We start from the raw sequence: 15,077 nt of genomic DNA, 5'->3' as shown, positions 1-15,077 counted from the left end.
TTCGGACCATGAATAGTCTTTTGAAGTCAGATCTCAGATGATAAGTGCTGCATGTGGTAGGGGTGAGGAGCTTTTTCAGGTAGCTGGGTAGCTTGCCCAGAAAGAATTTAAAGGCAAGACAGGAAAGGTGAACTTTGCGCCTAGACTCGAGTGATGACCAATCTAGTTCTTTGAGCATTTCGCAGTGGCGTGTTGTAGTTGCATTGGCTAAAATTATAGGCTAAAGCAGTAAAATTTCGGGCATCACTGAAATCCCTGCTCTCTGGTTAAAATTCCAGGCATTATTCATTCTGTAATGCCCGGAATTTTTAGCAACTTGCCAACGCACCTTTCAGAGATGCAGGGGGAGTGCGGCATTTCTGTTCCTCTTCTCTCACAGCACAGCAGCAATGCAGGCTCTCTCTCACAGCACATGCAGGCTTTCTCACACAGGCTCTCTCACACAGCACATGCAGGCACTCTCACACAGGCTCTCTCTCAGCTGCTAGAGCTGTCAGAAGCTGGCGGGTCCCACATAGTAATTTTGTTACTTGCAACAAAGTAATATTTCTTCCACCACTTGTATAGCTTCTGCTAAGGTCATTTGTATCTGTTTTTTTTTTTAGTTTTTAGTTAAAATAGCTGCCCCCACCCCTTCTCTTCCCATTCTCCCCTTCACCCACCTCTCCCCCTCCCCTCTTCTCCCCCCAAATCTCCCCCCTCTCCCCATCCCCCCTCAACACCTCCCCCTACCCACCATCCCCTCACCTCACCTCACCACCCCTCCTCCCCCCTCACCCTCCCCTCCCCCCCTCACCTCTCCCCACCCACCCACCCTCACCTCTCTCCAACCCACCCTCCCACATCTCTCACTCACACCCCTCACCTCTCTCACTCCCCCCACACCCTCTCACCCCCCTCACAACCTCCCTCTCCCCCTCACCTCTCTCTTCCCCCCTCACCACACTCCCTTCCACACACAAGACCCCCCAACAAACATCACCTCTCCTCCCCCCTCACCTCACACTCTCCCCCCCTAATCTCTCTCATCTCCCCCCCATCACCACCACTCTCTCTCCCACACCACCTCTCACACCACACCCCCACCCCCAACTCTCTCATCTCCCCCCCTCACCTCCCTCTATTCTACCCCCACACCTCACCTCTCTCTCCCCCCTCACCTTCTCAACTCTCCACCCCTCACCTCTCTCTCTTCTCCCATCCCTCAACCTCTCTCTCCCCCCCCCCTCACCTCTCACAACTCTCGACCCCCTCAGCTCTCTCTCTTCTCCCCCTCAGCTCTCTCTCTTCTCCCTCCTCAGCTCTCTCTCTCTCCACCCCTCATCTCTCCCTCTCCTCAACCCCCTCACCTCTCACCTCACCCCTCTCTTCTCCCCCCTCACCTCTCTCTTCTCCCCCCTCACCTCTCTCTCTCCCCCCCTCACTCTCTCTCTCCCCCCCCACCTCTCTCTCTTCTCCCCCCCTCACTCTCTCTCACCTCTCCTCCCCACCCCCTCACCTCTCTCTCTCCCCCCCACCTCTCTCTCTTCTCCCCCCCCTCACCTCTCTCTCTTCTCCCCCCCTCACCTCTCTCTCTTCTCCCCCCCCCCACCTCTCTCTCCCCCCTCACTCTCACTCTTCTCCCCCCCTCACCTCTCTCTCTTCTCCCCCCCTCCCCTCTCTCTCCCCCTCACCTCTCTCTCTTCTCCCCCCCCACCTCTCTCTCTCTCTCCCCCCCTCACCTCTCTCTCTTCTCCCCCCACCTCTCCTCTCTTCTCCCCCCCTCACCTCTCTCTCTTCTCCCCCCCTCACCTCTCTCTCTCTCCCCCCCACCCTCCTCTCCCCCCCTCACCTCTCTCTCTCCCCCCCCTCACCTCTCTCTCTCCCCCCCCTCCTCTCTCTCCCCCCCTCACCTCTCTCTCTCACCCCCCCTCACCTCTCTCTCTCACCCCCCCTCACCTCTCTCTCTTCTCCCCCCCCTCACCTCTCTCTCTTCTCCCCCCCCTCACCTCTCTCTCTCCCCCCCCTCACCACTCACTCTCCACACCCCCCCACACCCCACACCACCACCCCACACACACCCACCCCCCCCACACCCTCACCCCCTCCCCACACCTCACCTCTCCTCCCCCCCACACCTCACTCCTCTCCCCCCCCTCACCTCTCTCTCCCTCACCCCCCTCACACCCCCACACACCCACTCACCCCCCCACACCTCACTCAACTCCCCCCACCCACACTCACTCCCCCCCACCTCACTCTCTCTCCCCCCCTCACCTCTCTCTCTCCCCCCCTCACCTCTCTCTCCCACCCCCCTCACCTCTCTCTCCCTCCCCCCCTCACCTCTCTCTCCTCCCCCCTCACCTCTCTCCCCCCCCTCACCTCTCTCTCCCCCCCCCTCACCTCTCTCTCTCCCCCCTCACCTCTCTCTCTCTCCCCCCTCACCTCTCTCCTCTCCCCCCCTCACCTCTCTCTCTCTCCCCCCTCACCTCTCTCTTCTCCCCCCCTCACCTCTCTCTCTCCCTCCCCCCCCTCACAACTCCCCCCCCACTCACACAACTCCCTCCCCCCTCACCTCTCTCTCCCATCCCCCCCTCACCTCTCTCCCCTCCCCCCCTCACCTCTCTCCCCTCCCCCCCACCTCACTCACCTCTCCCCCCTCACCTCTCTCTCTTCTCCCCCCCTCACCTCTCTCTCTCTCCCCCCTACCTCACTCTCCTCCCCCCCTACCTCTCTCTCCTCTCCCCCCTCACCTCTCTCTCTCCCCCCCTCACCTCTCTCCCATCCCCCCCCTCACCTCTCTCTCCCCTCCCCCCCCTCACCTCACTCTCCTCTCCCCCCCTCACCTCTCTCTCCTCCCCCCCTCACCTCTCTCTCCCTCCCCCCTCAACTCTCTCTTCTCCCCCCCTCACCTCTCTCTCTTCTCCCCCCTCATCCTCTCTCTCCCCCCCCCCCTCACCTCTCTCCCTCCCCCCCCTCACCTCTCTCACCCTCCCTCACCTCTCTCTCTTCTCCCACCCCCTCACCTCTCTCTCCCCCCCTCACCTCTCTCTCTTCTCTCCCCCTCACCTCTCTCTCTTCTCCCCCCCACCTCTCACTTCTCCCCCCCCCTCACCACTCTCACAACTCCCCCCCTCACCTCACACACTTCTCCCCCCCCTCACCTTCTCTCTTCTCCCCCCCCTCACCTCTCTCTCATCTCCCCCCCCCCCCTCACCTCTCTCTCTTCTCCCCCCCCCACACCTCACTCTCTTCTTCCCCCCCTCACCTCTCTCTTTTCTCCCCCCCTCACCTCTCTCTCTTCTCCCCCCCTCACCACTCTTCTCTCATCCCCACCTCTCTTCTCCCCCCCTCACCTCTCTCTTCTCCCCCCCTCACCTCTCTCTTCTCCCCCGCTTCACCTCTCTCTCTTCTTCCCCCCTCACCTCTCTCTTCTCCCCCCCTCACCTCTCTCTCTTCTCCCCCCTCACCTCTCTCTCTTCTCCCCCCCTCACCTCTCTCTCTTCTCCCCCCTCACCTCACTCTCTCCCCCTCACCTCTCTCTCTCCCCCCCCCCCTCACCTCTCTCTCCCCCCCTTCACCTCTCTCTCTTCTCCCACCCCTCACCTCTCTCTCCCCCACCTCACCTCTCTCTCTTCTCTCCCCCTCACCTCTCTCTCTCTCCCCCCCCCTCACTCTCTTCACCCCCCCTCACTCTCTCTCTTCTCCCCCTCACCTCTCTCTCTTCTCCCCCCCCCTCACCTCTCCCCCCCTTCACCTCTCTCTCTTCTCCCACCCCTCACCTCTCTCTCCCCCCCTCACCTCTCTCTCTTCTCTCCCCCCTCACCTCTCTCTTCTCCCCCCCTCTCTCTCTTCTCCCCCCCCTCACCTCTCTCTCTTCTCCCCCCCTCACCTCTCTCTCTTCTCCCCCCCTCTCTCTCTTCTCCCCCCCCTCACCTCTCTCTCTTCTCCCCCCTCACCTCTCTCTCTTCTTCCCCCCCTCACCTCTCTCTTCTCCCACCCCTCACCTCTCTCTCTCTCCCCCCTCACCTCTCTCTCTTCTCCCCCCCCCTCACCTCTCTCTCTTCTCCCCCCCTCACCTCTCTCTTCTCCCCCCTCACCTCTCTCTCTCTTCTCCCCCCCCCTCACCTCTCTCTCTTCTCCCCCCCTCACCTCTCTCTCCCCTCCCCCCTCACCTCCCTCTCCTCTCCCCCCCTCACCTCTCTCTCTTTCCCCCCCCCTCACCTCTCTCTTCTCCCCCCTCCTTCACCTCTCTCTCTCCCCCCCTCACCTCTCTCTCTTCTCCCCCCCTCACCTCTCTCTCTTCTCCCCCCCTCACCTCTCTTCTCCCCCCCCCTCACCTCTCTTCTCTCCCCCCCCTCACCTCTCTCTTCTCCCCCCCCTCACCTCTCTCTTCCCCCCCTTACCTCTCTCTTCCCCCCCTCACCTCTCTCTTCTCCCCCCCTCACCTCTCTCTCTTCCCCCACCTCACCTCTCTCTTCTCCCCCCCTCACCTCTCTCTTCTCCCCCCCCCTCACCTCTCTCTTCTCCCCCCCTCACCTCTCTCTTCTCCCCCCCCTCACCTCTCTCTCTTCTCCCCCCTCCCTCCCTCACCTCTGTCTCTTCTCCCCCCTTCACCTCTCTCTCTTCTCCCCCCCTCACCTCTCTCTTCCCCCCCCCCTCACCTCTCTCTCTTCTCCCCCCCCTCACCTCTCTCTCTTCTCCCCCCCTCACCTCTCTTCTCCCCCCCCTCACCTCTCTTCTCCCCCACCCTCACCTCTCTCTTCTCCCCCCCTCACCTCTCTCTTCTCCCCCCCCCCTCACCTCTCTCTTCTCCCCCCCTCACCTCTCTCTTCTCCCCCCCTCACCTCTCTCTTCTCCCCCCCCTCACCTCTCTCTTCTCCCCCCCCTCACCTCTCTCTTCTCCCCCCCCCTCACTTCTCTCTCTTCCCCCCCTCACCTCTCTCTTCTCCCCCCCTCACCTCTCTCTTCTCCCCCCCCCTCACCTCTCTCTTCTCCCCCCCTCACCTCTCTCTTCTCCCCCCCCCCTCACCTCTCTCTTCTCCCCCCCCCTCACCTCTCTCTCTTCCCCCCCCCTCACCTCTCTCTCTTCTTCCCCCCCCTCACCAATCTCTCCCCTCCCCTCCCTCACCTCTCTCTCCCCCCCTCCCCTCTCTCTCCCCCCCTCCCTCACCAATCTCTCCCTTCCCCTCCCTCACCCCCCTCCCCTCCCCTCTCCCCCCTCCCCTCCCCTCTCTCCCCCCCCTCCCTCACTTCTCCCCCCCCCCCCCTCACCTCTCCCCCCCTCTCCCTCACCTTTCTCCCCCCCCTCACCTCTCTCCCCCCCCCCCTCACCTCTCTCCCCTCCCTCACCTCTCTCCCCCCCCCCTCCCTCACCTCTCTCCCCCCCCCCTCCCTCACCTCTCTCCCCCCCCCCCTCCCTCACCTCTCTCCCCCTCCCTCACCTCTCTCCCCCCCCCTCACCTCTCTCCCCCCCCCCTCACCTCTCTCCCCCCCCCCCTCACCTCTCTCCCCCCCCCTCCCCTCTCTCCCCCCCCCTCCCCTCTCTCTCTTCTCCCCCCCCTCCCTCACCTCTCTCTCTTCTCCCCCCCCCCTCCCTCACCTCTCTCTCTTCTCCCCCCCCCCTCCCTCACCTCTCTCTCTTCTCCCCCCCCCCCTCCCTCACCTCTCTCTCTTCTCCCCCCCCCCTCCCTCACCTCTCTCTCTTCTCCCCCCCCTCCCTCACCTCTCTCTCTTCTCCCCCCAACCTCACCTCCTCTCTCCCCTCTCATTTGCTACTTTACTTCTTTTTCCTAAACAGGTGCATCAGCGTAGTTCCGAGTTATATATCTTTACAAAAGTGTCTCTTATTTTATTTAAAAAGCCTACATTTTGCCTATAATAGTAATAATCCCCTCAGAACAGGCTTCGCCTCGGGCCTTCAACTCTTCCAGCCAGGGCATTATTGGCCAGTAATGCCCTGTTTTTCTGGGATTATTAATTAAATAACCATGTAGCCTTTATTATCATATCCACAGTGTGTTATGTTCTAGTTTAAATAGGCACACGCCTGCAGTATGCCACAAGCTCCTCCAGCAGAGTAGAGTTAAAACTATCAGTGAAAGGGGTTAGTACCGCCCATGTCAGGTGCTGGGAAAAGGAGGCGTGTGCTGTGGAGAGAGGAGGAGGAGGAGGAAGAATTGGACAAGGGAAGTGGTGGCAGCATGAAAAGTATTAGGAAGAAAAGCCTGACAAACCTGTGACAAGAGCCTGAAAATGTGTGTGTCTGCTCAGCTCTGTGATAACAGACATCATGACATGGCAAAACATTAAAGACACACACCCAGAGAGGGGGGAGGAGTGCGGGCTTATCAGAGGACCTCAGTGACAGCAAAGAGGCGGTGGTCACGAAAGAAGGCTATTTTGTTGTTGTAATCAGGTAATTTTGGTGGTGGAGAGGGAAGGCTGTGCGCGAGAATCGGCACCCATCCCACCCTGGGCAGCCTGCAAAATCCTCGCAACTCCTGCATGGACTAGATCACCACGAGGTGACCACCCCCATATCTTCGACCTTCACTCAACCCAGGTGCTGCGGAGACCCACAACTCTGATTGCCATGCCCATTGCTGGAACTTTATTTTGTGCTGTATTGTGGCATAAGCCATTGTGTTGATTTCGTTTTTGCATTGCTGTTGGATATTTCAACGATTTTTTATCTGATTGCATTTTGGACCTTCGCAATTAAGGAGGAGATCGGCCCCTGCTGTCTGTACCACCACGACTCATTGATTTGCTCTGTGATCGGTATTTACAAGACATGCTCTGTACCTCTCTCCGCCTCCCACACATGCTTGGAGCCACCAGGGGCAGGGCATGGCTGATGTGCCGGCTGCAGACTGCTTGCTGCTTTAGGACCTTTCAGTACAAGATACCCACTGCAGAAGCAGCCAGCCAGACAAATAGCATTTCTGTTCACCCCCATGTTTCATTACAGCACAAGCACAGCAGCCCTGGTGCATCTTTGTCGTTGAGAGCTGGCAGAGCAGCCCCCTGGCAATGCCCACCCATCACCGCCTCGCTTAATTGCTTACACAAGGATGCCAGAACTGTCTTGCTGAACAGGAGGTGCAGGTACTACAGCAGCTCATTCTCCACCCAGGCGGGGGGTGAAGAGGAGAAGACTCATGGCAGGGCAAAAGCCCTGGGGAAGGAGCTGCAGGAGACCACCAATGCAAGCAAGCCAGACCTGGCCTCTCAGGATGCAAGAAGGCTGCTTGCCCTGGCTTATCCAGAGAGATGGAGGCTGTCAGGTACCTGTAATGTGTTGAGTGTAATAGATTACTAAATGTCTCTATCCAGCTGAGCGAGGTTTTGGGAGATATCTGATGTTCCCAAAAGGGGTGTGTGTGTGTATATATATATATATATATATATATATATATATATATATATATATATATATATATATATATATATATATATATATATATATATATATTCTCTCCTGATGTGGGGTGTATCTAATAAAAATATTCATAGCTTTTATGATGAGCTATCATTATTTTCCTAGACTAAATATTTGCTTGTAGTTCTGTGGATTTTGTTTTGGCTAAATGTTGGATTTAGATGGTAGCCTATATAGCTTTTATATTCCTTTTTCCAATGTGGATCTCTTTTCCTGCCATGGTGCTATAAAAGGCAAAAAATTATTGTATCTCTCTGTATTGTGCACATTCTAATTTACACACACTCCGTATTTCATTCTCTATATTGATTTTGTGAAATGATGTCCTGTAAATAATCTATGTAAACAGTGGTGTAACTACTGCCTGGGAGGCCCTCCCTCTGGACTCGTGATGAACCCCCCCAAGCGGTTACCGGGGGCCAGTGCTCTTCCCCACAGCAATTAAACTGATTGCCTGGGGAGAGAGCAGGTCCTCTAAGGCTGAGTCCCCTGTGCCGCTGACCGCGCGGTGCTTGATGGGGTAAATGCTCGCTATTTAAATTTGGATGTCCACGCTCACGCGGAGCGCGTAGGCACGGATGCTCACCCACGCTTGGTTCTTGCGTAAACAGAAAAAACTGTATTTGAACCACGCTCAGATTGTCTGCAACGCCCCCCCGCGCGCGCTTGCGAAAAAGTGCGGACACCCGTCGCTCAAGCTTGGAGCGCGGTACAGGGGACTCGGCCTAACAGAGCAGCCCTCCGACATCGATGTCGCGGCATCATGTGACACTGCGTCGGTATGGCGAAGCATTGCCATGACGATGCGCCAACTTGTGACGCTGCGATGTTGCCCGGGCGGGCCCTTACGACATAGTTACGACACTATGTAAATGGGGAATGTAGTAAGATAACGGTTTGCATACTAGTTCTGAAATCGCATAACGGGATCTACAGTATGTATTAAGGGAAGTATTTTTATTTGTTTAGCACAACTTGAACCAGGGTGTTTCTAAGAGTTGATATGTGGGGCCCATACCCCTGAGGACAGCTTGGATCACGAGATATACATTTTTTTCCCCCCATCGGGCAGGAATACTTGCCCAGAGGACATAAGGCTGCGTCCCCGCTAGTGCTGAGCTCGCTGAGCGGGCGGCACTTGGCAAGGTGACGTGTGTGGGTATTTGTGTGTGTGTGTGTATGTGTATACAAGTCCCTGCTCACGCGATGCGTGCACACATGCTCGGCGCTTAGGTAAATACATTTGTCATACTTACAGCGCGCTCAGCTTCCCCTGCAGCGAAGGCAACCGGCGCTCATGCTTGGAGAGCTCTCCAAGCATGAGCGCGCTCAGCGCCAGCGGGGAGAGGGCCTAATATAGCCACAGGGTCAGGCTCGCTCCGGCAGCCAATAGAAAGCAACGTCAACATCATTGGTAGAGAAAATTACGACTTTATATTCCTTTCTATGTAACAAAGTGGTTCCTGGAGGTCTGGTGACAGCGGATTACCTCTGGGTGTGTGTTGTGTGTTTTTAAAAAAATTTTTTTTATTATAAATAAACCCAGAGTGCTGCATCAATGTCCGTCATTTTTTCGGTTTATCTGACCCGGTGTAAACTATGACTCATAAGCTGAGTCAAATGTAAGGAATGTACATTTCTTCTATTTGGTCACAGATGTAAAAAAAAATAGTACATTACCAAACATGCACTTGTTGCTAGTGCTACCTGTATTCCTTTTATTGTATGGCACGTCCCTATACCACTTCCACTATGCCCTCTGTTATCTATCTTTTATTTTAATTCACATTGACGGAGAATGTTCTCAGAATAGACTTGATAAAAAATATCACTTGTGAGCACATTCACATGTCTCAGACGGGTCTGCAACCCTGCTTTTCACCATTATCTGTTGGCATACAATGTTTCCGCTGCAGCTAGGGATTTTGGGAAATAACATACAAATGAGCACGCAGTGTCACCTTTTGCTTCTTATCCATTGTAACATGGACGGACCCTTATAAGCTCATGGCTTTTCAGCACAGCCTGGGTTAAACAATTGCATAGCCAGTAAACCTAACCACAAACAGCTATTTCAACCTTTTTGGGTCCCTTCAGAATAAATGTAATATTTCAGTACCAGTCTGTCATGGCAATATGACATTGTACAGCCATACTTTTATTATTTGTATGACGGACCAGTAAGAAAGGAGTGATTGTGATGCAAGTTTGTTGCATCTGTTAACATCCGGTGCTAGAAATGCAGATTGGATACAGATACAAATTCAGATTGGCCTGTATGGTATCCAGAAAATTAGTTTTGCGCTTTTCCTGTTAACAAATCATTCAATAATGTAAGTGATTTTAAGTAATTTCTTATCAGTATATATGCTTCTTATGTTACCGTCAATCACACTGGCCAAGTCTCCCTAGCAAATGTATGTAGTAGCCTCCAACTGTACCTGTTAGGCAAGACCACCTGTACCTATTAAAGGTAGTTTTTGTTTGTGATGAGCTGCATGGGCTAGGGCAGGGGCGTGTAAAGTGGGGGGGGCGCAAGATTTATCTGGGGGGCAGTTTAGCTGCAGAGGCCATGCGCTATTCAACCCGGCATTTGAATTAAGTGCAGGAGGATTGCGTGAGGCCTCTGCAGTGTCTCCTACCTTGTCTGCGGCGTCAAATGACACTGTGGGGTTATGTGACGTGTCGCCATGGCAATGCGTGTAATTTGACGCTGGATTTTAGGTAAGGGGGGGGTGGAAGCACACGTCTGGCAGGCAGGGGGGACTTTCATAGGAATTGCTTGGAACTATCTCCTTTCAGCAACCGAGGAGCTACAGTTGTACGCTTCCCCCCACCCCCCCCCCCCCCCCCTTTTTTTGGGGGGGGGCCTTTTTCTCACACTAGAGTAAGCCGATGGAGAATTAATGGATCTTCATTTATCTGTACTTGGTTGTTGGCATTTATATATTCGCTGTTTTTCACATATTCCTGACAGCAGAGTAGAAATTCGGTGATGGCCGTGCTGTTGATTTCACTGCACCGAACGAACCCCGCGGTTAGAGGCTCTGTGCTTTTCCCCACAACAATGAAACTGATTGACAGGGTTTAAAACGAGGTGACTGAGGACTTAAATGTAATTTAAAAAAATGTTGTTCTGTTTTTTTTTAAGTTTATCAGGTGATGAGTAAGTGCCAAAGGGTCCATGGAGTTGGCAGGATCCCCTGGCATTGAAGGTTTAAAGTAGCAATCGTGCCTGCAAATACTATGGGGTTTTTTTTCCAATCTTGCCTGAGCTGTGCTGTCCCCCAGAGCTCAGCAGTTGTCCGAATATGTCCAGGACACCGCCCATCCACCTCATTTCAGAGCAGCGAGCACGGGTTGGACTAGGGGTTCGCCGCTCAGATTGACAAAACAACATGACCGCTGAATAATCTTTGAGAGTTGATGACGTGGCTTTGTATTGGTGCGGCCATATGTTGTGTTTTTTTTTTTTTTTGTGTCAAATCTGGCACAGAAAAATTACATATGTTCCCCGGATGTTGGGGGACCATCTATCAGCGCTAGAGGATGCCCACGATATATAAAATATATATATATATATATATATATTATATTATATTATATTTTTAAATCTCAAATGGGATTGCCGCTTTCAATACCATTTCTTTTGTTTTATTTTTCGGGTCGCAATCGCCGAGTTATAATCGAGAGAGCATTACAGTACATCACTGTCATTAGTTTAGCTTGGGCCTACATGAGACTAACCTTTAACAACATTTTACTGCTATACTATTATCATTGGAAGTGTGTTTGCCACCTAATGTTAAATGGCTGCAGTCCCATGTAGGACCAAAGTGCTGGAGAAGAATTCAACTCTATTCATGTGAGAGAGGCTTCTTTAAATCATATTGAATAGGAGCGTTTAAAAGTAAAAATGTTAATTCCACATTTTCTGTAATATTAAAATTGCCACTTTTAGGCGCTATATTCTGTTGACCTATACCTGTACTCTGACCCCTTTCACTTGTGGCACCAGTGAAAATAATCTAGAACATGTTTTGACTAGACAAGGTAATAAGCACAAAATCCTATTTCTGCTTTGGCGAGTACTGTTTTGAGGCATGATATATATTTAAACCCCTCCAGACAAGTTTCATGCCAGTATTTTACTGTTTCTTAGTTAATCATACGATACCAGTGTGACCTGTTTGCAGTAATAGTCTTTGGCAAATGGTATACTAAATCAGGGGTGCGCAAACGTCCTGCACTGCGCCCCCCCCCCTCCCCCCACGCCTGCTCCTCTCTTGATCGTGCTCCCCCCTTACCTTCAATGGAGCGTCAAATGACGCTGCGGGGTCATTTGAAGTCACGTCTTCATGGTAATGGGCGTCATTTGACGCTGTGTGGACAAGAACCGGTATGTACATTTACAGAGGCCTCACGCTCTTAGCGTGGGGCCTGTATAACCGCGTGCCCCCCCAATAAAGTCGTGCGCCCCCCAGTTTGCGCACCACTACTAAATGACTAGAATCTTGTTCACAAAGCCTCACGCTCTTCGGTGGTTTAAAGTTCTTGTCAATATGTTGTGAAGACCTTTCATCTATGATGAAGTGTTACGCCCAATCGGTAAATTGTATACAGGCATACCCCGCTTTAAGTACACTCACTTTAAGTACACTCACTTTAAGTACACTCACTTTAAGTACACTCGCGAGTAAGTACATATCGCCCAATAGGCATGCGCCTGTTAGCATGTCCTGAACAGCAATACCGGCTCCCTACCTGTACCGAAGCTGTGCGCAAGCTGGGAGACTATAGAGCCTGTTACACATGTGTTATTTACATCAGTTATGCACGTATATGATGATTGCAGTACAGTACATGTATAGATAAGTGGGAAAAAGGTAGTGCTTCACTTTAAGTACATTTTCGCTTTACATACATGCTCCGGTCCCATTGCGTACGTTAATGCGGGGTATGCCTGTATATGCCAAAGAGGATGTAAATCCCCATAGACATCTATGGGGATGTACGGTAACTTGGGTTGTGTGTGTGTGTGTGTGTGTGTGTGTGTATATATATCTCATTCTCCCCTAAATGTGTTAATGTAGCGGACACTGCTTTGTGAATGCCTCTTGTTACGCAATCCAAAAGCCTACCATTGATTTGTAATGGTTAACCCCTTTAGTGCCAGATGACCATGTAACATTGTAAAGCAGCATTTTTATACAGAATTCATATTTATTCCCTACATTCCTTGGGGCGCTTTTCTCATGTTTTGTATAACTTTGGGAAAACGATATTCAGTTCAATGACAGCTGTGATTTGGCATCTCGGTGATCAAGAAACATGCGTTGCACGACCCTTCACAACTACATTTCAAAGCTATTAAACATAGTTTTCACTGTTAGTCTATGGGCTTAATATTCCTGTTTAGGATCCACAATGTACTTACATTTTTAGGGCAGTTATGTTACTTTAATCACAAGTCATATACACCCTGATTTATAAGAGGACTTTGTGTAACGCTTGCGCCTGTCCACGAGCAAGACAGGACTCCGGTACCGAGGTGAGGAAGTATAGGACCACGCAAACCACAGCAGCGTAAGCGTGCCTGGTAGGCGGATTGTCAACGTAGCCGGGTCTGGGTTGGAGAGAGCGGGTTAGTCCTGATACTTGCCAAGGTCTTGGAATGGAGAGGTCAGAATAGTCAAAGTCCGTTAAGCCGTGGTCTGGGGTTGGAGAGGTCAGAATCGTGGAGGTCCGTATAGCCGTGGTCTGGGTTGGAGAGGTCCGCAGAGTTGAGGGTAAGCCGGGGTCAATATCCAGAGGGGTTCAGAAGACAAGCCGGGTCGGTACACGTAGAATCAAACTGCAGGAAGTAATACAAGACAAGGAGCGAGGCACAACAGACACAGGAGCTCAAGGCTACAACAAGTTACGCTCAGCAAAGCAGGAAGGGAACAGCAGGGTATTAGGCTGAGGTCCCAGTCACTGCCACAGCGCACGGCTCGGCGTTCGCTGTGCGTGTAAGCAGCGCCCCTCAATGGGGGAGGGCCCAGTACGTACCTTCCCGCTGAAGGTGCAGCCGCGCCGTGCTGCAGGTTTTTTTTCAACTCAATGAAATCGAGTTCAAACCCTGCGGCGTGGCCACGCCCCCACCGGCGGTTCACCCAATGAGGGCAAACTAGCCGCGTGATGTAATGGCCACGCCTCCGCAAATCCCCGACCACGCCCCCTCCCGTCGCAAGCTCCCTCTCCCTGTCAGACCGCAGTTAGCGCTGTGCATGCGCCCCTCCCCCCCCCCCTAGCCGGGCGCGCGTGTCACAGACATTACTGGGACCGCAGCCTTAGTAGCACACAGGAACCAGTAGCAAGGGAGACGGAGCGGAGGCGCGGTCTCGGCAGAGGCAAGGATTGACTGCAGGAGACAAGTGGGCTAGATGAGTACTTGCCACGCAGCTGGGGAGCGGTGCACGGCGTCACGTGTGCGCGGCGTGTCCGAGGGGGCGGAGCTAAGCTCCGTGGCACTCTAGAAGAGCTGCGCGCTCTGTAAGCAGAGCAGGGGTGCGTGCACGCGCTGGTGCCAGAGTAGAGGACTGAGTGATGAGAGGTAAGGAGGGAACACGTCGCCAAGGACGTGTTCCCCGATTCCTTACACTTTGTATGCCTAGTTGCTGTCTTTCTGAACATTTACTAGTCAAAAGGAAATTTTAACACTTCCTCTTTCTCCACCATTTCTAACAGTAGTTTAATAATTGAGATTAAATCACTTGTCGATGATATCGCTTTGTAGTTTCAAGTTTGGCAGACTGCAAAAATGACATTAGTGAAAATGGACGGTGACCTATAGCCTTCTCGCTGACCACTTCAATGTTAATGATCATGTTGAGGACTACCATTCATTTTTACATAATTAATGTCAATAGAAATTATACATTATCAAAGATAATGGATGAAGGTAGGAAATGTTGTATGTCACAAATTAATGTCACCAGAAAGTGTTTTTTTTTTTTTTTTTAAGATTGCAGGAGAGGGCTGTATGAAATTAATTTCAGGGATGTCGACGTGTTTTGGGGACAGCCATGAAAGGGACAACTCCCCCCAACCCACTCCCTCTCATTGGTCCATGGACCACTAAGCCCAGGACATACAGGAATATCCCGGTTTAAGTACACTGGCGAGTAAGGACATATCGCCCAATGGGCAAATGGCAGCTCACGCATGCGCCTGTCAGCACGTCCTGAACAGCAATACCAGCTCCCTACCTGTACCAAAACTGTGCGCAAGCGGGGAGACTATAGAGCCTGTTACACATGTGTTACTTACATCAGTTAAGCACGTATATGATGATTGCAATACAGTACATGCATCAATAAGTGGGAAAAAATGTGGTGCTTCACTTTAAGTACATTTTCGCTTTACATACGTTAATGCGGGGTATGCCTGTAATTGGAAACGAGAGCACTCTCAATGTATTACTTCCTGGTAAAACATTTTATAAATAAAAAATAACAGTGTAATAATCAATGTCCTGGTGAAGAAACTTCATCACTTCAGATTACTGAAACCCTAAAGGTCAATAGTTATAGGTATCATAATATGCCTCTGCTAATGGCCCATGTTTAATAACTTCATCTTGGCCTGGCTGCAAAAAAAAAAAAAAAAAATG

The 15,077-nt window shown here is 52.4% G+C and overlaps 1 protein-coding gene across 2 annotated transcripts in view; it reads left to right on the top strand.

Moving 5' to 3' along the window:
• Positions 1 to 6,133: 6,133 nt before the first annotated feature.
• ABCB10 (ATP binding cassette subfamily B member 10) overlaps positions 6,134 to 15,077 on the top strand; it is a 56,639-nt gene continuing 47,695 nt past the window's right edge. For both annotated transcript variants that reach the window (XM_075596868.1, XM_075596869.1), the window contains exon 1: positions 6,134 to 7,268. In XM_075596868.1, coding sequence (XP_075452983.1) covers positions 6,776 to 7,268 — 493 coding nt within the window. In that variant the 5' untranslated portion in view covers positions 6,134 to 6,775. The remainder of the gene's footprint in view (positions 7,269 to 15,077) is intronic.

The sequence above is a fragment of the Ascaphus truei genome, chromosome 4, assembly GCF_040206685.1.
Source record: "Ascaphus truei isolate aAscTru1 chromosome 4, aAscTru1.hap1, whole genome shotgun sequence".
Taxonomy (NCBI): domain Eukaryota; kingdom Metazoa; phylum Chordata; class Amphibia; order Anura; family Ascaphidae; genus Ascaphus; species Ascaphus truei.
Note: the sequence above shows the minus strand (reverse complement) of the source record. Positions and strands in the feature narration are given on the sequence as shown.